At 32.9% G+C, this 21,749-nt stretch overlaps 2 protein-coding genes across 2 annotated transcripts; one reads left to right on the forward strand and one right to left on the reverse strand.

The window, feature by feature from the left end:
• The first annotated feature begins 10,976 nt into the window (after positions 1 to 10,976).
• On the forward strand, positions 10,977 to 12,240 carry LOC129882953 (protein SENESCENCE-ASSOCIATED GENE 21, mitochondrial-like). The gene is made up of 2 exons (XM_055957471.1): positions 10,977 to 11,243; positions 11,809 to 12,240. The coding sequence occupies exons 1-2, from the start codon at positions 11,170 to 11,172 to the stop codon at positions 12,029 to 12,031; spliced, it is 297 nt and encodes a 98-aa protein (XP_055813446.1). The 5' UTR covers positions 10,977 to 11,169; the 3' UTR covers positions 12,032 to 12,240.
• Positions 12,241 to 16,372: 4,132 nt separating this feature from the next.
• LOC129882954 (uncharacterized protein At5g01610-like) lies at positions 16,373 to 21,143 on the reverse strand. The gene is made up of 2 exons (XM_055957472.1): positions 20,385 to 21,143; positions 16,373 to 16,610 (listed from the first exon to the last, which is right to left on the reverse strand). The coding sequence occupies exon 1, from the start codon at positions 20,943 to 20,945 to the stop codon at positions 20,421 to 20,423; it is 525 nt and encodes a 174-aa protein (XP_055813447.1). The 5' UTR covers positions 20,946 to 21,143; the 3' UTR covers positions 16,373 to 16,610; positions 20,385 to 20,420.
• Positions 21,144 to 21,749: the final 606 nt, after the last annotated feature.

Raw genomic sequence — 21,749 nt, forward strand, 5'->3', positions numbered from 1 at the left:
CAACATGATATCCATTTCTGCGGATATCTTTAAACTTAACAAATTTCTTGGGGATTTAGAAGAAAATAGTGCATCTTCTATAACAATTTTCTTCCCTCAGGCAGAATTACCAGATATTGTAGTAACATTAGCTTTTCTTCTAAGCAAATTGGAAAAATACTTCTCGTCTTTAACAATAGCATGAGTTGTTCCACTATCAATTACACAAATATCCTCTTGATTGATCATTGATTCAAATAAGATTTGAGGCATTTTCATATTTTCTTCAATAAGAAATAAAATAAGTATTAAAATAACACAAATTTTATTTATTTACATGGACTATAAAAATACAAACATAATATTTAGTACAGATAAATAAAAAGAAAAATTATTTACATATTGTTAATCTTATCGATATTCATATTTTTTTCTGGAAAATTAAAGAAATAAGCTATATCCAAATGCATAGACTCAATATTATCCTCCGAGATAAAATTAGTCTCTGGATTATTTTCTGCCCTTTTTAAGGATGCTTGATATAGCTGAACCAAGCGTTTTGACGACCGACAAGTTCGTGACCAGTGCCCCACACCTCCACATCTATGACATACACTTTTTGATTTTTTCTTTGGTAAAGCTTCTGGCTTTTTACCTTGCCTTTTATATTGCTGATCATTTCTCGGTGCCAGCCGAGTATCATGATTATAATTTCCTTTTCGCCCATGACCACGACCACGACTGGGGCCATGACCTCTTTCTCGTTGGTTATAATTTATCTGATTCACTTCTGGGAGTGGCAAAAAAAAACAACAGACCGACTATCATGATTTTTCATTAATAATTCATTATGTCGTTTAGCAATAAGAAAGTGAGATAGCAATTCAAAATATTTTGTAAAACTTTTTTTGCGATATTGCTGTTGTAGGAGCATATTCGCGGGTGAAAATTTCGAGTATGTTTTTTTGAGTTTATCTTGCTCAGTGATTTCGTCTCCGCATAAATTTAACTGAGTTATAATCCCAAATAAGACAGAATTATATTCAGTTATATTTTTGAAGTTCATTAGTCTCAGATTTAACCAGTCATGATGTATTTGTGGAAGCATGACAAACTTCAAGTGGTCATATCTTTCTTTTAAATTTTTCCACAATTTCAGGAGATCCTTTGATGTAAGATATTGTAATTTGAGCCCCTCGTCAAGATGGCGGCGGAGGAAAATCATAGCTTTTGCACGGTTTTGAATAGATGCCGTGTTATCATTTTTGATAGTGTCTGCCAGATTCATCGATTCTAGATGAATTTCGGCATCTAGTGTCCATGAGGAGTAGCCTTTTCCAGAAATGTCCAGAGCTACAAATTCAAGTTTTGAAATATTTGCCATTTTATGAAAATAAAATTAAATAAAACTTTTATCATTTTTTGTTACCTTGAAAAAAAAAATAGCCGGAGCTTCGTGCTGATAACGTGTTATAAAAATTTTTGTGGTAAAATATTTTAGAGAAAGTAGGAGGAAGAAAGGAGAATAGAGGAGCAAAAGATTAAATTACTTCACAATTCAAGAAGTAGAAAATATGAAGAAGAGAGAGGAAGATTAAGTTATTTTCCTTATTCCTTCTATTACAATGCCAAAATATGGTATTTATACGGATGAAAAGAACAATGAGAAAGTGATGTCTACAAGGTGGACAATCCACTTTCATAAGGTGGACAATCCACCTTCGTAACAGTTTATTATATATAACTCTTTCGAACTTAGAACAAGTTGAATTGAAAATATTTTCATTGAGAGGTTATTGAAAAAACAATTTAGTAAGACTTGGGGGGTTAAAATGAGTCTAAATATAGGTAATTCACTCAATTTGTTCAGAATTTTATGAGTTGAGCTCAAGTTAATTTGAACTGGATCAATCTCAACTTATTCAAACTTTAATTCATTTTAAAAGAATCTTCAATTGAGCTCAATTTTAATCTTCACCTTCAATCCGTTTTAAGACTTTTTATTTGCATTGGTGTAATGTAATATCCTATATTGAAGGTATGAATTACTACCTATTTTATATCTTCCGGGATTTATCTATCCATTTGTAACTTATTTTTTTATTTTCTTGAGTTGAAATTCAAATTGTGATTATAAAATATAAATAACAATATGTTAAAAAAATTGAGATTAGGGAGGTTGCAGGTAATAATCTCAGTACTGTTCTCCATACATAGTTTCTGGGGTTCGGTATTCATATTACCTCAAAGCGTGATAAAAGAAGTTGACAAGAAATGTAGGGTGTACTTGTGGATAGCTCTAAGGCCAAAAGGAAGACTGCGTTGATAGCATGGGATAAAGTATGTGTGCCTAAGAAGTATGGTGGTCTAAATATCAAAGGTAGCAAATTGTGGAATGTAGCATCAGTGGGGAAGTTGTGGCAATTAATAGTAAAAAAAGATGTTTTATGGGTTAGATGGGTACATGGAGTGTATATAAAAGAGAACCATGACATTTGGGCGCATGCACCTCCACAAGATAGTAGTTGGTATTGGAGAAAGTTGAATGCAGTAAAGAAAGACATGCTGGAGTGGTATTCTCAAGGCACGTATGTCCTAACTACTAATGGGAAATACTCAACAGGAGCAAGCTACGTCTCACTATTAGGGGTCCAGAGTAAGATGTGAATTGCAGAGTTAATCTGGAATAAAATCTCTCAACCAAGATATAGATTTATAGTTTGGATAGCTGTGCAGGGAAGGTTGCTGACTAAAGATGGACTACAAAGGATGAATGTGCCAGTGGATAACATAACATGCAATTTATGTGCTACACAAGCTGTAGAGACACAAAAACATCTGTTTTCTTATTGTGCTCGGACCAAACAAATCACAAGAACAATGGTACAATGGTTTGGAGTGCAGATTCCAGTAGGAGATGTCAAGCAAGTACTGAGCAGAATTAAAAGGCAGAAATGGAAGCAAATATATAAGGAAATAATAGCAGCACTTTGGAGTTTGATAGTATATCATGTGTGGCAGGCCAGGAATTGAAAATTGTATAGGGGTACAACTAAGATTATAGATACAACTATTATAAAGATAAAGCAAAGCTTCAATGTTAGATTAGATATAGTTAGAAAGTCAAAGAAAGGCCAAAGGTGCATTATTTGGTTCAACAATTCACTATGTAATTAGAGATATGTTTGAGGCTTAACTTACATAGTCCCCTTCTATGAAGGTAGCCGTGGAGTTAGGTGCTCCCTAGGTGTATCGGATTTGATTGTTAATGGTAACATTTATGTTTGTTACTAAAAAAAAATTGAGATTAAACAGATTAAATTGAGCAAGTCATCATTTTATCCGATTTTTAACCCATTTGAGTTCAAAGTAAATTTTGAATTGAAAGGAGGGGGGAGGGTGTGGAAGAGATTATGACTCAATCCAATTTGTATTTCAATCCATTTTAATATCATTAATTTCAATTCAATTAAAAACCAACTCATAAGCTTGGTCAAACAACAGGAACCGTGCGTATGACACCTCTAAATGACATACTAAGAATTTTGTTTTTTCTGTTTTGGTCCCTTGTGGGAGTTAGGATTTGCTCCACAAATTAGTTATATAAATAACATACACAAAAATATATATATATATATATATATATATATATATATATATATATATATATATATATATATATATATATATATATATATATATTCTTTCTTTGGCCTAATTATCAATTAGAAGATTTAGCTTGTATGAATCGTTATTGGTTTGATACCAATAATGGTAGCCGTTTCAGTATCTTAAGGATACATATGTATCCACGATAGAAAATTAATTGATAGTACTATAGAAGAACGTATATAAAAATCTTTAGTGAAAGTTAAGAACTCATTGAAATTAATTGATTGGTTGAATCATTTTTTTAATCCGTTCTTGACTTTCTACACCAAAAATATTCTCTTAAACGAAGGTATTCGCGCTAGGATGGCGGCTCAAGATCAGCCTCATGAAAACCTTATATTCCCTGAGGAGGTTCTACCACGTGGAAATACTCTTTAATGGAACTTTAGCCTTAGCTGGTCGTGACCAAGAAATCACTGATTTTGCTTGGTGGGCCGGGAATGCCCGACTTATCAATCTATCCGGTAAACTACTAGGGGTTCATGTAGCCCATGCTGGATTAATCGTATTTATATATATATATGATAAGGACGAATGATAGGGAGAGCAAATTGTGTTTTTTCCAGAAAAAAATGTTGTCTTTTGGTAGTCTAAAAGAGGCAAAGCTAAGATTTTTTTGTGTGAAATTAATACTGATCACTGAATAATTAATGTAATAATATATAATGGCAATAGAAGTTATATAGGAATCTGCCTTTGCCACAGCCTTTTGGCTCCACGAAAAATATTTGTATTCAAAAATATGCCTTTAATTGTGTTGATAACAACTTTCACTTTTGATTCTTATTTTATAACCAGACATTGAGAGGATACATACATATATATATATATATATATAGTCAAATCTATTTATAATAATCATTGGTTATACTAATAATCATTTTTTTTTTTAGATTTTTTTTTTATACTATGGCACATTATATTTTTTTTATAACAATAATTTATTATAGCAAGTGAAAAATGTCGAAACAAACGATTTTAAAGAGGTTTGAGGGTACATAAAATGAAGCAGACAATCAACCTGCCTTTTCCTTTAGTTTTTTTCCCCTCCCTTTGTTAAGTGTGGTAGACGGTGAAATTCAGCTTTTTCACTTTTAGGATGTGAATTTTCTTAATAACTATGTGGACTACGATATTCAAATTAATTTGAGCGTATTTTAATTAATTCTATGCAATGTTTATCTCTTTAGCACGATATCGGGTAAGTGCTAACTCCATTAATATGATTTGGACAAATATCAAACTATGATTTTAGTGTTTTTGCCTCCGGATCCACCTGGGAGTTGAATTTGATACGCATACATCTGGATGTGATTTTTTTTTAATCATATTTACTTTGAATTGACTTTTCAAAATAGCTTATAAGCTAAAAGCTAAAAATAATAAGTTGGACATCTAATTTTGGACTTTGGATTTTTCTTACTTTATCAGCCTAGAAAATTTGCTTACAAGCAATTATATGCTATATTAAGAAAAATATTTTACATTTATATTAATAACATTTTTTTGTCGGATATTTATATTTATAATACAGTTTTAATACATATTATCGAGAATAATTTATAAAAAATATATAATACAAGTTTTATTCATTAATAGTACATTTATCACACACTTTAATACACTTATTATATATTGTGTCAATTTCTTATCAAATAGTATAGTATATTTTAAAATACTTATAATAAATTTATATTGTATGCATAATTCACTTTTAATATATACCAGATTTATTATAGTATTATTATGTATTGCTATAGACGGTAATAAAAAAAAAATATCGCTAAAATTAATAATTATTTATTAAAAAATACTCACCCAAATAAATTTTTTTATATTTTCCATATATTTCAAAATTAAAAAAAAAAAGCTTAAAAATTAAAAGACACTTTAAATAAGTCAATTCAAACACTCACTTATAATCGTAATATTGGTCTGAAAGTACACTTTGATGAAAACTGCTTATTTTTAAGGGTGAAATTACATCTTTTAAAGAATTTTTATCTCATCGTTCGAAAAAAGAATCACATAATTAACTCTAGGCTGAACTTACAAATTCTTTTTATGAAAAATGATTAGAATTGAACAACAATTCAGTTTGATTGACCTCTTTCTAGAGTTCTACTCAAGCTTGTACTTTTATGGGTTTCTCATATGATATTATTAGTAGTATCTGAATAAATTTAAATTCACACATTATAATATTTACTTTTGAAAGCGATGTTTTCAATAGGTTTTTTTTCATTTTCAAGTGCTTGAACTCAAAATTTCTGATTAAATATGATAAGATCCCGATCATTTTACCACAACTCATATTAATAAACATTGCAATGAGCAAGAATCGAAATCCTTGATCACTAAGCTAAGCTTTTCTATTGTAAGTTATGTGAGCGAGAAACAACTACATGGGCATTTCGAGAAACAAAATTATCTTCAAACCTGCCTTATATGAAGAAATAACTGATTAGAATTTTTTTATTTTTTTATTTAAAAAAACAAGAATTGTGAATGGATGATTCACCTTTAATCAAATGTCTTAGCTTAAGCTCTGTTAATGAAATACAATTCAGAAAAAAACATTTTTTTCTTTAATAAACCTTACGTAATCATGTAAATCCAAACTAGTCAGAATTAAAACGAATACCAAACATCGGGTGAAGTATATTTTTTTTAAAAAAAGATGATTAAAATAAACAATTAGTTAGTTTAGTGTAAATCCATGGCTTGCTCTCTCCTTCCTTCGGTTATTGCAACTTGTTGAAATTGCAGTCCTCTTTCACGTCCCCCAAACACAATTGGATTCTTATTGGATTATATGCCTGCCGTCCCATTTCTTCACTTAATAAAAATACTAGAATATATTTTTATTTAGGCTAAATTCGATTCCTCTTTGTTATCCGTTCATCTTTTCAGATTGAAATACAATATTTTTATTTGTATAATTCAATTATTATGTCTAACTCATACATCATTTATTGCACCTTACTATTTAATCAGAAGTCTTGATTGTATCAGAGGGAAATCAAGTTTAGTGAAAGAATGAACCCAATCATGACAAGTAATTAAATTAAAATGAATAAACGCTTATTATAGCCTAAAAAAATTGAAAGGATTATTCTCAATGTAACCCTGCATCAGTCCAAATAAAGCTGCTCCATATAGAGGCAACCCATGAGACCTTCTCCTATGGGAGCCATTTTATATATGGACACCCTCATATTGACTGTCGAAAAAATCAACAATCAACTTCGAGCCTTGTGCATGCCAATCTATCCCTAATAAGCCTAAGTGCAACATCAAAGCTTAGACATGTGTTACTAGATGACTTTTCAATGCTCAGGGCATAGTCAAGAAGATATTACCCTTTGAATCTTCTATTTAATTTTGTAATTTTTATGGGAGAAGTGTCACGAAGTTATACTTCAACTAAGACTTTTGTGCGACACTCGACTATTTACTTACAACTCTTTCAAGATCTTGTAAGCTCACGTAAGTCTTTTCAAACTAGTTCGCTAAGGGAACACTAAATTGAAGAAAGACACAAGTGGGATTTTGTAAGAAGGCTTTTCAATTGCTTGAAAGATTGTTTGATTGCTTGATGATTGTACAAATGAATGACCCCTCCTAATTATACTATTCACTAGGGGCTAAAGTGTAAATAATAAATACTATAAGTCCTTCTTTATTTACAAACAAGTCCCTCTTTCTAGAATACTCTATACAACTAGAAGATTCTAAGGACCTTCCATACAAATCCATGGAATTCTAAGGTATTCTAAGGAAATTCTCCACATGTCTCTAGAACCTTCCACTATGGACTAGCCTTCGTCTTACGTAAGGCTTCCACATGAGCAACTGTATGCCATGTGACACTTACATGGTGCTTATGTGGCGTGATGGCGTGGTCGGTCATCATACTCTCCCCCACTTGATGTTGCGACAACCATGGCTTATTGCTACTGTATAATCTCTCGGTTCTTATCTTTGAATAGCCACAAGTCCTCATATCATTCCCGTGTAGCTTTCTCCAATGATTTCCCCTTCTAATGGATGTAGGACACGACAATGACTTTTTGTCTCCGTCTCCCTTAAAACCTCTAGTGGTTTCCAAGAACATCGGCCCCTTCTTCTTGAGCCCATTCACAAGCTGTATAGCCAAAACTTAAGCTTGTTATTACGTCTTTGGCATATTGACTAGGGGTCCATGCAGGATCCCTCTTGCTCCATGACCAAGAGTTGTTGAAGGTAGGGATCGATTATCGTGTGACACCTTTGGAAAAATTCCTACCCAAGGATTATATCAAAGATGTCTAAGGGAGAGACAGTGAAGTTGGTGTTACCTTACCACTTGCCCAACGTAATTTCTACTCCATGAGCGACTCCTTACACGGGAGTCAGTGGTTCATTGACTGTCTTCAGGCGGGTGTTACTTGGATTGTAACTTAGTCCCAACTTTGTTGCCGCTGACTTGGTCATGATGTTGGCCTCTACACCTGTGTCAACCACAGCATAAGCGGGTCATCTATTGATCGTGATGTCTACATACTACATGTCGTATTCTTTTGGCTTCTCTAATTACATTAAGATAGCTCCGCATAATCCAATCAGGCCCAATAATGTTATGCCCGAACCTTCTTGCTCTTGTGCATCTTTCTACTTCCATTCCCGTAAGATGGCACAAAGGTTCTTCAGTTCAAGGCATCCTGCATAGCCATATGCCCCTCCACATATGTAGAAACTATTTCCCTTTGTAGTTTATGCCTTCCTATCAGCATTACTTCGACGTTCAGACTTTTTTCCACCAGACTTATCAGTGTCATGATTCTTGGGATGTAGCTGTTGCTCTTTGTTTTCACCACGATCTCCCCCACCTTGGTCATGACTACCTCTCGTCTCTTCAACTCTTCCTTAGTCATACTTGTCATGCCTGAAGTTTGTCAAGCTTCGCCTGTGTGATGGATTCATCAATAGTCCTAACCTATCGGTGTTCCAACTCCGTCTTGGCCTAATGTTACAGTCCATTCATGAAGTGGAGCAACATGTCTTTATCTATAAGGTTGTAACTCTAAAGGGTGAGGATGGTGAAATCCTTCACATAAGCCCTCATATTGCCTGTTTATTTCAAATCTCTAAGCCTGCGCTTTTCCTCATAGATGATGTTGTTGGGGAAGAAGGCCTTCTTAAACTCATCTCAGAACTGCTCCCATGTATCGATGGTGCATGGCCCTTTTTTTTTATCTCTGACTCTTTTCTCTTCTACCACAACATAGCCATCTCCGAGAGGTATAGCAGGGCCGTGTTGATCCTTGTCTCAACACTCTTCACTTTGTTATACTTGAGGTAATTCTCCAAGTGCCAAAGAAAATTTTTCACCTCTTACGAGTCACGAGCGCCTTTGAACACTAGTGGCTTGAGAGCCTCAATCTTGGCCTCCATGTTCCCACTGGTCATCGCGAATCCTCCAACCTCAATGTCTCCTTTGATTGCTTTAAATATCGGCCTTCATGGTCTCAATCGTGCTCAGCGCATCCATGAATCTACACTCCATAAAAAGTAACAGTCTCCTTCATCTCATACTCTGCAGCCTTACGCCCTTTCAACTCCATTTAGATGTTGTCATTTTCCTCGAGGGTGAAGTCCTTAAGAGTTTTGAATTGGCCATCGACCTTGTTCAAACGCTTGCCTAAGATCTCCATAGCTTGCCTAGCGGCATCCACTCTCGCAATCCACTCTATCCAGGCGTGTCATCCACGGACTACTCCCATCGTTCGTTGTCACTCACCTTAGTGACCAAAGGTGAGTAAGATGTTAGGACCTCACTTGGTGTAGGCTCGAACGACATCTCATTCTTCTTAGAGTTCCTCCTTCTCCTACAGTGATTCTTTCAACCATCCGACCCGATGTTGGTGGCGTTAGTAGCGTTGATGTCTCATTTGCTTGCCATTTCCCTAGTATCAACCTTTGCTCTTACATCATTTTGTTACAGACTTAGACTTTAACTAATACTTCTATGTGACACTCGATAACTTACCCACGACTCTTTTACGATCCTGTAGGCTCAAATAAGCCTTTTCAAACTTGATCGCTAATGGAATACTAGATTGAAGAAAGGCACAATAGAGAATTTGTAAGAATGCTTTTGTGTTGCTTCGAAGATTGCTTGATTGTTTAATAGTTGTACAAATGAATGACCCCTTTTATTTATACTACTTACTAGGGCTAAAGCGCAAATAATAATTACTATACAAGTCTTTCTTTAGTTACAAACAAGTCCCTCTTTCTAAAATATCTACACAATTAGAAGATTCTAAGACCTTCCATTCAAATCCATGGAATTCTAAGGTCTTCTAAGGGAATTTTCCACGTGTCTTTAGAACCTTCCACTATGGACTAACCTTCGTCCTATGTAAGGCTTCCAGATGACCAACTTTGTGATATGTGACACTTACATGATGCTTATGTGGTGTGATGATGTGTCGAGTCGTCACGGAAGACTCTAAATCTTTCTCTCACTTGTATTTTTTTCTTTTTTAAAAAATATATTTTTGTATTTATCCATAGATTGGTCTTTTAAGTAAAAAAAATAAAATAAACTTCCGAGCTTAATTCACTTAGAAAGTATTTTTTATAAAAAAATATTTATTTCTAACGTTATCAAAGATTCAAAGTGTCTCAAAATTGCCCTCTTGAGATAATAGACTTTATTTTCTTTTTATATAATGTTTTATCGCAAATGACCCGTCACTAATTCCGATTAAACTCGAGTGAACCATATCTAACTCATACTAGATGAATGATTCAACTTTTGCCCTATGTTACGTATATCATTCAATTTTCTAAGTGACGTGTCGCCACTAATTACAATGTTAATAAAATATTTTAAAATTAGGAGTGGATGAATTGATTCACCATCTTGGCAAAACAATTACTTCCTATTAATGTGATGCAGTCGAATTGACCATAATTATTTTGAAAATATATAAAAAAAATGTAATATTTCAGAATTATCTTTATGATAATAAAATTTTAAATTAAACAATGTAAACTTTTTTCAAATAATTGGGACATAACGTAGATAAATATTAATATTGAGGAAGTAATATATAAAAATGTTTTGTATATACAAAATATATTAATTTAATGAAGCTCTAATACTTAATTAGATGGTAGACCAAAAGAAGACTTGGAAAAGCAAAGAAGAAAGTCGGTTTAACAAAGAAAAGGCATCGACCAAGTGTCAGCGAATGAGAGGACCTTTGCGTCTAAATAGAGGCCAATATTCACGTGGCCCCTATTAAACCCTAGTCCATGTTGCCTTTTCCCTCCTCTTTCTCCATCTCTATATATACTACCCCATTCTCTCCTTCATTCCTCCTCACTTATATAACCCTAAATTCGCCGGAGAGAGTCGAAGTTAGAGAATTTCAGTTCGCCGCTGCGGAAGCTCCATAACCAAAATTCCTTCCGCCGCAGCGTTCTTGTTTAGAAATTCTTTCGCTCCGACTCCGATCAAAAGCAATGGCTCGTTCTTTTTCCAACTCGAAGGTTCTCTCTGCTTTCGTCTCCGATTCCCTTTCTGCTTTTCTTAGCAGGTAATGATTGAAACATCCATATATGAATCTAAACAGAGGTGATCCAAATTTTGAAATCAGTGAGCGTGAAAAACGCTGCATCCGTGAAGTTTTTCTATTTTTTCATGTAAATATATATACTACTAAAATTTTCTCGTATATATAACATCTGAGTAGAATTCTGTGCTATGTTCACAGCATTATTATAGAATTATGCATAACGAAAACCAGGGATTGGACTCTGTTTCTGTTTTTCTTAGCAGGTAATGACCGAAACATCCGTTATCCTTCGGATAGAAGGCCTGAGGATCCAATTTTTTAAATCGGCGAGCGTGATTACGGCTGCACACGTTAAACTTTATCTTTTTTTAACCGAGTATAATATATTTATACGTACTTCGATTTTTTCTCCATGAACCCTTATATAAAGCATCTGAGTCAAAAAATCTGGTGCGTTCGTAGAAAAAACAGGGGATTAGACTTACTAGTCGATTTCGGCGATTTTCTATGATGTAATTTTTTTCGGTGGATGTGATTGAGATGTGTTTGTTTTTGACGTGTATATGAATTGTGTGCGTATGTTTAGGCGTGGATATGCAGCGGTATCACAAGGTGAGGTCTCCGGTGTAGTGAAAGGAGGAGTGCCAAGGAGCAACGTGATGATGAAAAAAAACGGAGAGGAATCCGTGAAGACTTCATGGGTGCCAGATCCAGTTACCGGTTACTACAGGCCGGAAGGACAAGCAAATGAGATTGACGCTGCTGAGCTCCGGAAGATGCTGTTGAAGCACAGATCTGGAAACAACTGAAAAACCATCGTTCAAATACGAAGCTGCCTCTTTGATCAGAGGTCTTTGATCAACGAGAAAAGAGTTAAAGAGAATTTAGGGGAGACTGTTTTATCAGGAAAAAATAGTGAAATCTACTTGCTTTTTAATTTTAAGCTTAATATTGTTATATCCTATTCTGTCCTTTATTCATGCAGTGAACAACTTAATGAAAGGTATAATTACAAGTATTTTTAACATTCAGTTAACAGTCTTCAGCCTTCATGAATTAAGAGTGGCATGGTTAAAATATGGTTAAAATATTTGAAATGAGTTAAATGACTTTTTTTAACGAATATAGTCAAAATAAGTCATTGATTACCTTTTAAAGTTGTCCACATAATTTATTTAGATATTTTAATTAGGATTAAAATCTATTGAATATTTAAATTATTTAAAATATATATTTATCAAACACAAAATGCTGATGTTACGAAAAAAAATGATTTTTATTTCTGTTTGAGCGATTAAATAGTATTTTTTTTCCTTTTTAAAAGAAGCTTATCTTTTATTTTTTTACTGATGCTAAATTAAGTAAATAATTAAAAATAACTTTTTAATTATTTTTAAAAAAATAATATTTTCTTAATTAAAAATGAAAAAGCAACCTTCACTCCCTCCACGTCGTAATCTTCTTTCATGTTTATTTTTGAGTCTTTAAAAAACTTGTCATTGCTTTATTTGTTGGTTTTCTATGGGCATCAGCGTGTGAGATATACGATAACATTTTGTTGGCAAATTATCATTTTATGCTTAATAGGTATAAATTTATTAAGATTAGAATGTTCAATAGTACTAGTCTTAATTAAAGTGTGTAAGTGAATTATGCGGATAACTTTAAGGCGTCCTGATGACTTTAAGCCTAAATTTTATAAAGTGACCTTGGATCATTTCCCACGTCTACCACTTTCGAACTAAAGGGTGCAAAAATCGAACCAATCAATAGTTTGAATTGAAAAGAATGCTATTTGGTTATTCTGTTAATGAATTTTAATGGTTTTATAAAAAAAAAAAGGTTATTGGTTCGATATTGATTTTTTAACATTAGATTATTTGATAAATTGATAATCCATTAAGGCATATTTTATTTATTACTTTATCCTATATAAATATTAAATATTAATATCAATACCTTATTGGTTATTATCTCTACTCTTTAGCTTTCAATTCACATTATTGTCTTAGTTCTTTTATTTGTATTGTACTTGTATAGTTCTTTTCATGTTAGTTATTACTGAATTTATTTTATGAGCATTCCGTAAAATTATGTTATTGTCTTATCACGTCAAATTATTGGAGAAATCATATAATTATTTTATGAACATTTTTCTTTTTGTTAAACCGAAAATTGAACTATTAAGAACCAAAATCGATAAATCAAAAACTGATAAAAAATATTTTATTCCAAACCCCTCACTCTCAAATCATCCTTTTTTGTTTAAACACTAGAAAATAATTTTTAAAAATTACATATTATGAAAGATGTTCTTTTAAAACTAAACACACAGTAAATGATGATACCACAATCATTTAAGAAAATTATATATTTAAAAAACTAGTAAAAGGATACTAGAAATTATGATAATTAATATATTAAGATATTTAAAAGATACATGATAGAAGAAGTTTGTGTATTTCAGAGTTATCTAATTTCCAGCTAGGCTTTGATTTGCTTAATATGACATTCATTTTATCTTTTTCTTTTGGAGACTCATAATAACAGTTAAAACGAAGATTGTTGCAATTTTTTTAATCAAACTAATAATTTGATCATATCTTAGTATTTCTTTAATTATCTCCAACATAATCAAATAATTCATATACTATATTGAACTTAATTAAGCGCAATATAAAATAAAAGTATACAACAAACTATTTTTTTAACCCCGACAGATATTTCCTCCCTGCTCTCAAATTTTATGATGTTAAATTAAATTTTTTGTGTAATGTGATTTTGAAATTTGAAACATGTCATGCTGTTGATATTAATTATGTCATGTGTGATGTTTGAATTAAAAAGATGAAAGACAATTAATAATTTGTTAGTAAATTTTATTTAGATATCTTATCTATGCGCATAGCGGGAGCTTAAGTGCACCGGGCTGCCCTTTTTATCTATATTGTGTTTTTATTAAGCATCAAAATATATAATAAAATATTTATACTAGGTATTCCGAGTCAATTTTTAAATTTGTTAATACATTTTTTCAAATTTTATATTTATATTTAATTATATGTATAAATTTTAATAAGTCATAAAATTTCAAATTTGTTTCTAATATTGATATATATATATATATATATTTAAAGGAGATAAATAAATTAAAAGTGAGGTCTATTCTAGTTTGGCACACACTCTTTGTGAAAACTATACACTTACCCTTAATTCTTTTTAAGAGAAATCGCTTTTTAATAACTTCTTGATTATGTAAGAGTATAATTAAATGAGAAAAATTATTGTCTTTTTGATTTTATGAAATACCATTTATTTTGAAGTAAAATAAAAAAATAAAAAATACCACTTAATTTAAAACGAAAGGAGTATACACTTTTTTATCATACTTAAGTAATACATATTTTATTAACCTTTAATTTGTCGGTATCTCCTTCATGTTTATCTTTAGATTAGAAGATGGCAAACGCCAAACATTATGCTTTTGAAACGACGAGGGGACAGTGTGGTGACTTTATAATTAAATTAATTAAAGGATATACTCCCTGCTGTCCATGTTAGTTGTTCATAATATAAAAATAATTATTTTAAATTATTTGTTAATTTATAAATTTAATAATAATTATAATAATATATTCAATAAAATTTTATAAGTGGGTTTGGAAAGGGTAGAGAAACTGTTTTCGAAATATCCTCGACTCAAGTGTAGCAAATTCAAGTACATAGAGTAAGAAATAGTGAGGAAAAAAACATAGCTACTAAGAAGAGAAACATTGCAAATCCTACGAGAAAGGAATAAGAACAACAAAATAGTGTGTCAATCAAAACACATTAAACAACCGACTACAATATACCATGGGGATGTTTGGATGAGCTTTTTGAAATGACTTATAAGCTAAAAGTCATAAGTTGGACACGTCCAACTTTTGGCTTTTGACTTATTTGTCTTCACCTTTTCAACACAATATGCTACCCAAACATTTCCAAAACTAAAAAAAAAATTAAAAGCCAAAAATCACTTAAAATAAGTTAATTCAAACACCCGATATAACTAGTATGACGACAAACGCCTAAACTCTTGAAAAGTAAGACAACGCTCCACTACTTGCTAACTTTCTACCCTAATATGCATTTTTCAAGTTAATGAGGACATGACCTATTTTTCTTATTTTACTCTTACAATTAATTTTTTAAAAATGAAAACAACTTTTCAAAATTCCAAAAAAGTTCTTAGAAATAAATTAGTAAAATTACCTTTTTTATTTATGACTTATTAAAGAAAGTATAAAATGAAAAGTGAACAATTAATATGGAACGGTGGGAGTAATAAGCGTATTGACTTGACTTAATTAGGGCCATTAATCATGGAAAGCACTAGTAACGTCTGAGAATTAATGTTGCCGTTGCTTACGCCAAGTTTAAAGCTATAATTAGGCATTAAAACAAGCTACTAATAAAGTAGAATTACATCCTTTTGTTCTTTGTTGACCTTAGCCGAGTTTGTGTTCACATTACTTTCTTTAAAAAAAATCAAGGGCCTGTTTTGGTTGTTGGTTAACTGTATGAGAATATTAATAATGTAGGAATTAATTTTATAAGTATTACTAATAGTCTAATACACGAATTAGGTAGATAGAGTTTAACTATGCATGTATTAATTATTTCACTTCTTATGATGCATAAAATAATACATATAACTTTTTAATGTATTAGTTATGTGAAAATGATAAACATGAACCGAATATTTGATTAGCAATGCTATGTTTTGTGTGGAAATTCAAAAAAAACAATCAAACATTCTATAAGACTATAACTTATCCTAGATTTTATGTAAATATTATTTATTTTTGTAATCAAATAACGTATAATATCATGCTAATTTTTGCGTGGAGCTGTTAGGAAAATAATGAAACAATGTGAATCATGAGATGCACTACTTTTTTCACAAAAGTCATAACATACACTATAGGTGATATCAATGACTACTAAGTTGAGTCAAGATGCATTGCATATTTTTATGATGATATGAGGAAGAATTGTAGTGCATGTCACCATCTGTTCCTAGTTAGCTTCTCAATTCTTTTTGACATTTTAGCCTCTGACTTAACAGAGTTCGAGTACGAGCTATAGAGAGCTTTTTGCCATATGTGTATTCAAGAACGTGGAAAAGAATCTCATTCTAAACAGCAATATCAAGAACATTGTGTATTCATGTCAGAGTCAAGACGCAGTAGTAGAAAACATAAACACAATGCAAGTGAACACTAGAATTTTCGACTTTCAGTTTTGCATTGTAACTGAGATGAGGAGGAAGCAGGAGAATGATCACTTCAAGTTTTCTGTACACTGCAACAATGTCACCTGATATTTTCCATGAGTTGCAAGTATCTGCCAGCACTCAACAAATAGAGTCATGTATTAGATATCTTCCTTCTAATTTTTCGAGGAAATGCAGAAGGCAAATACACTATAAAGTGTCATTGTACCAAATAAAAAAAGTTGCTACAGAAGAGAAAGAGAAAGGGCAGAGGAAATAAGCAGATATTGTAGCAGCAGGTCTCTCTCTCAACACACACAATGTACTATAGAAGTGCATCAAAGGTTTTTAATTTCTAAGGTTTTAAGCATTGAACCCACATATGTATATAGTTATAGGTTCATATCTCTTAGTGCAATTTTCGTAAATTTTTACACAAATTTATACTCTGCCTTGGAAGTATTGAGTTCAGATGAATCCAATATCCCAAAGCTACATCTGCCCCTAAAGTGCATAGCATTCTTGCCAAAGGATTTCAGCCTCAATTTACTGTTTGATTAAACAAAGCCTTCCAGCATAAACTCTTATTTTCCCATTCATGCATATCTCTTCTATGTTTTTGTTGTTCTACATGGATTTCAAATGTGTATGACACCGTAACTCAACCCCAAAATGTCAACTCATAAGATGATGAAATTGATGATTGCCCAAACCAAATGAGGAGACAACAATCCATTTCCACAACCAATGTGGGACAATTACCACCCCTGAACAAATGCGTGGACAATATAACACGAGGAACCAACATTAGGAAACCAAGAACATGAATAGATCAAGATCTGGTATTACATGAAGAAAATCGATCTTGGATCTAAGTTACCCCAAAAGTTAGCTCATGAAATGAGGATCGCTCAAGATCATACAAAAAGACAACAACTCATTTATTCAACCAATATAGGCCATTTAACGGTGTCAACATATAGCAAGTTGGGACTATATGCAAGTTTTTACATAAATAGATGGTGCTGCCTGCCCATCTAAGTTTCCCTTAACTTATTCTTTTTATTACTATTATTACCATGGTGTCCAGGCTAACTTTCGCACACTTCGACTAATTCCACAGGATACCTGCTACTTCCCACAAGCAACAGGTACCAGGTAACTCTGTCTACCAAGGTTAGGACAGATGAGAAGAATCACCTAGTGTTTTTTTGTCTCCATTGGGGTTTGAAGCTGAGACCTCATGGCTCTCAACCACTTCAGTGACCACTAGGCCACCCTTCGGTGCTCCCTTAACATATTCTTATTTCTTCTTTCCACATAGACATTAGACATACATTTACAAACATAGAAGAAAGTTAAACAACAACAATAATAACAAACCCTAACAAGTTGAGGTCGACTAGATGAATCCTCAATTATTCATTTAAGCTCAACTCATACCATCATCAAGCCAAATAAAATAAACAAACATAGAAGGACAAACAAAACAAATATTTTACGAACCAATATTATGGGTACATTGCACATACAGTTCTTTCCTCTCTATCTCTCTCTTCGTGGCCATGATATTCTTATTAGTATTTTTGTGCAAGAGCTTAGCCAACTACATTAATTGTTTGATGGCATTAGTAAACTGTGGGAGTTTGGAATTCAAGTGCCTCAAACTAGTGATTTTTATGGATTGTATGATGAATTGTTTGAGCACATGTTCTTTGCCTTGTGACTGGTCATCTGAAGTTCAATGGATAAACAAAGGAGCTAAAAGGAAATCTGGGCACTGAGCTATTGTTACCTGTGTGTTTGGCATGCTACTCTACTTGGTTTGAAGAGACAGGAAAGTGATCAGGTTCATCGGTGGGTATCTTCGGCAGACAGGTTATGAAAGGAAATTGTGCTGCATATAAGCATCTCTTACTGGCAGAGACCTTTACTATCTTTGAATTCACATCCTTAGATTCTGTAATTAGAGGAGCTTCTGTATTGCCTTTTTTCGCTTTGTTAGATTGTTTCTCTTGTTATCTAGCTGTAGTGTGTATAGACTATAGGCTCTTTGTATTTGATAGGCCTGTACATGGTCAGCATCTACTTGTTTTGTACTGAACAGTTTTGGTCGAATAGAATGCACTGTTTACCAAAAAAAGTAAAGCTAACACTGTTTGTTGGACTTGAGGGATAGGGTTCCATTGCTTCAAACTTTCAGAATCTATTGAATCAGGAATAACAACAACAACAACAACAACCCAGTGAAATCCCACGTCGTGGGGTCTGGGGAGGGTAAAGTGTACGTAGACCTGACTCCTACCAATGTAGGACGGCTGTTTCCGAAAGACCCTCGGCTCAATAGAAGCCTATTGAATCAGGAATGAATATATAAAATTTGGGATTGCATTTATCCAGTGTGTGGTTGTGGGTATTACCTAATATCACCCAGGATATTTTTCTCCAAATCAAATGACCCCTAAGAGTATAGTTAATATACCCCAGGGCTTAGGTGTGGTGGTAAGAGCGCAGTACGTGATGAGTGGGTTATTAGGTGCACCTCACAAGTTTGAACCATGTCACAGAAAAAAGCCTAGTAATTAAGTGGGGAATAGTTGAAGGGCAGGTCCATAATCCAAAAAGTTTCGAACCATCACCATTCGCCTTTGGGGATTTCTTGGCAATTAAAAAAAGTGATCAGCTAATATGGAGTCATGGACAACATAATTCAATTGAAAGAATTCTCTACCAAATCTGGCCCAAGGTTCTAACATAAAAGTTCCTGTGGCATCTCTCTCTATCAGAAAATCATCACAAAGGTAAGACAAAACCTTCTCTTTTCCTATCTTAACCTGTTACATTTTTGTGGGAGAGATCTTCCATCAATGTTTAGCATATACATGGTAAAATATGCCTAGACCTCTTAACACATACATGATATGTGCTTGTAGTTCACATGCAGGGTCAAAACAGGGATGGTTTAACTTTTGCTTTTAGTCCATTTCAAAGTTGTCGTTCACTTCTTTAAATAGACTACTACAGATGAATTTGGGAGCAAGCAAATAATGCTTTTCATGGATTATTCTCACAGATTCCATGAAAAATCCAACTGCTTAATCTGTTAAACTCCTGATCATCTTCTGACCAGCACGTGCAGATGCAAATACTTAACAGAAGAAAAAGAAACACTCAAAACTGAAAGTGATCAACTATCTACGGATAAATACCCTAACACAAGATCAATAATTCCAATCACTGTTCCACAATAAGACGTGTTTATTCTACATAGGGGGTGGTGGGTTGGGGCCGGGAAGGATGAAGGGAGACTTTTTTTCCACAGATTTAAATGCTGGAGCGACAGAGAGAAACACTCATGCGCTTCTCATTTATTGAGCAAAAATAACAAGAAACTGTAAGAGTTACCCTGATTTCCATCACACATTAGACAAAAGGAAATTACTATTCCGGGTACACTCCTAGAAAGAGGTCATTACAGAATAGTATTGGATAGTAGACAAAACACTGATCAAATTTATGTTTAGGCCACCTCTATCTGCTGATGAATGAATTGAGGCTTTCCAACAGATCATTTCTTTTCCGTTTCCTGATAAGTGATAGTTTTATCTAGTTGATTAAGATGCAAATCTTCAAAAAAATCCTTCAACTGGTAACAACGTCACAAAATCAAGGGACCTAAACCATACACATGAAATTTGGAGTGCTTCACCACAAATTGAAGCATTAAACACCTAATAACTTCTTCAAGTGAATCAAATATTAGTTCAGTGAGCAACCAAGTAGCATATAATCAGAAATATCAAATGCCTTTATAATTCTGTGTTCATTGTTGACCCTTCCTCTTATTAATCTATTATCATTTCTTCTTTCATATACGAACCATAAATTCAAAAACTGGAACTAACCTCTCTTAGCAAACTTTAACATCCTTCCGTGTGCAGCTAAACCGAAGAGACACGATGACTGTTTCGAATCTTTAGAATGTGTCCATTGCTATTGCAATTCAATCCACATCCACATTGTGGACAAACCAAGAAGTTGTAAGTGGGAAAGCTAGCCGAAGCAATCCCAACAGAAAACTCAAGATTGTCACCATTCTTAACAACCTCCACAATATTTAGCCACAAAAAGAGAATTTTTACGCTAACCCCATATAGGTTTGTGAGTCTATCTTTAGCTATGTACCCACCGAACCTCGATTTATACCTAAGCTGATAAGAACCTTCTAATGCGAAACTGCAAGACCCATTAAGGTGGACACTGAATTTTCCGGTGCTCTTATCGAGATCGTACCCAATAGCACCCTTGGGAAGAATTCCGATAGGGAAGTCGTAGCTTTGGAGTAAATCGTAAGCGGTGAGGGAAGTGTCACGGCCATCAACGGCGGCGGCAGTGGTGATTAACGGCGGTAAAGTTGTGAGAAAGATGATTAGGAGAGGAAAGACGATCTGACGTGGAGGAAACATCGATGCTGTCGTTTTATGTGATATATTCGTATCAAATGGATGTTCAGATGCGAATTTCTCCGATGATGCTCCGGCGATGTATATATTTGACTTTGGGAACGGATTGGAAAAGTGGGTTAATTGTTTCAATTATTTGATGACACAAAAAATTATTTCGGTCAATGGATCTTGATGTCTTACATAATAATTACTCCCTCCATCTTATTTTATGTTATTTTACTTCATGTAAAATTTAAAAAATAAACCAAAAATTTAAAATTTAAAATAATCATTAATTATTTGTATAGATAAAAATCATCCAATGATGAAGAATTTTAGAGTTAAAATATTTTTTATTATAAACAATAACATTTTTAAGATAGACTAAAAAGAATGTCCAGTGCACTAAAAAGAATATGTGTGTCACATAAATTAAATAAAAGAGAGTACATATTTTTTTTAATTTCTAGAGAAACCCGTAATTGCTACCTGATGCCCATTAGATAATCCCTTATTTTAAACTCACTCATGTACAAATAGCTCGAGAATCATAAACCTAACTCATATACAATAGCTCACAAATTACTTTTTAAATTAACAATATAAAACAAGGTGTTTGGGGTCATTTAGTAGCTAATTAAAGTTATGTACGTATGAATAATGTAGAAATTAAGTATGAAAAAGTTTATGTATTATTTCATACATGTATTAATTTTAGAGATATTAGTTATTCATGTATTAATTATTTCATTTTCTATCACGTATAAATAAAACATAAATTTCCTCATAATTTATACATATATTAATTATATGAATTTTTGAATT

Source organism: Solanum dulcamara, chromosome 3, assembly GCF_947179165.1.
Source record: "Solanum dulcamara chromosome 3, daSolDulc1.2, whole genome shotgun sequence".
Lineage (NCBI taxonomy): Eukaryota > Viridiplantae > Streptophyta > Magnoliopsida > Solanales > Solanaceae > Solanum > Solanum dulcamara.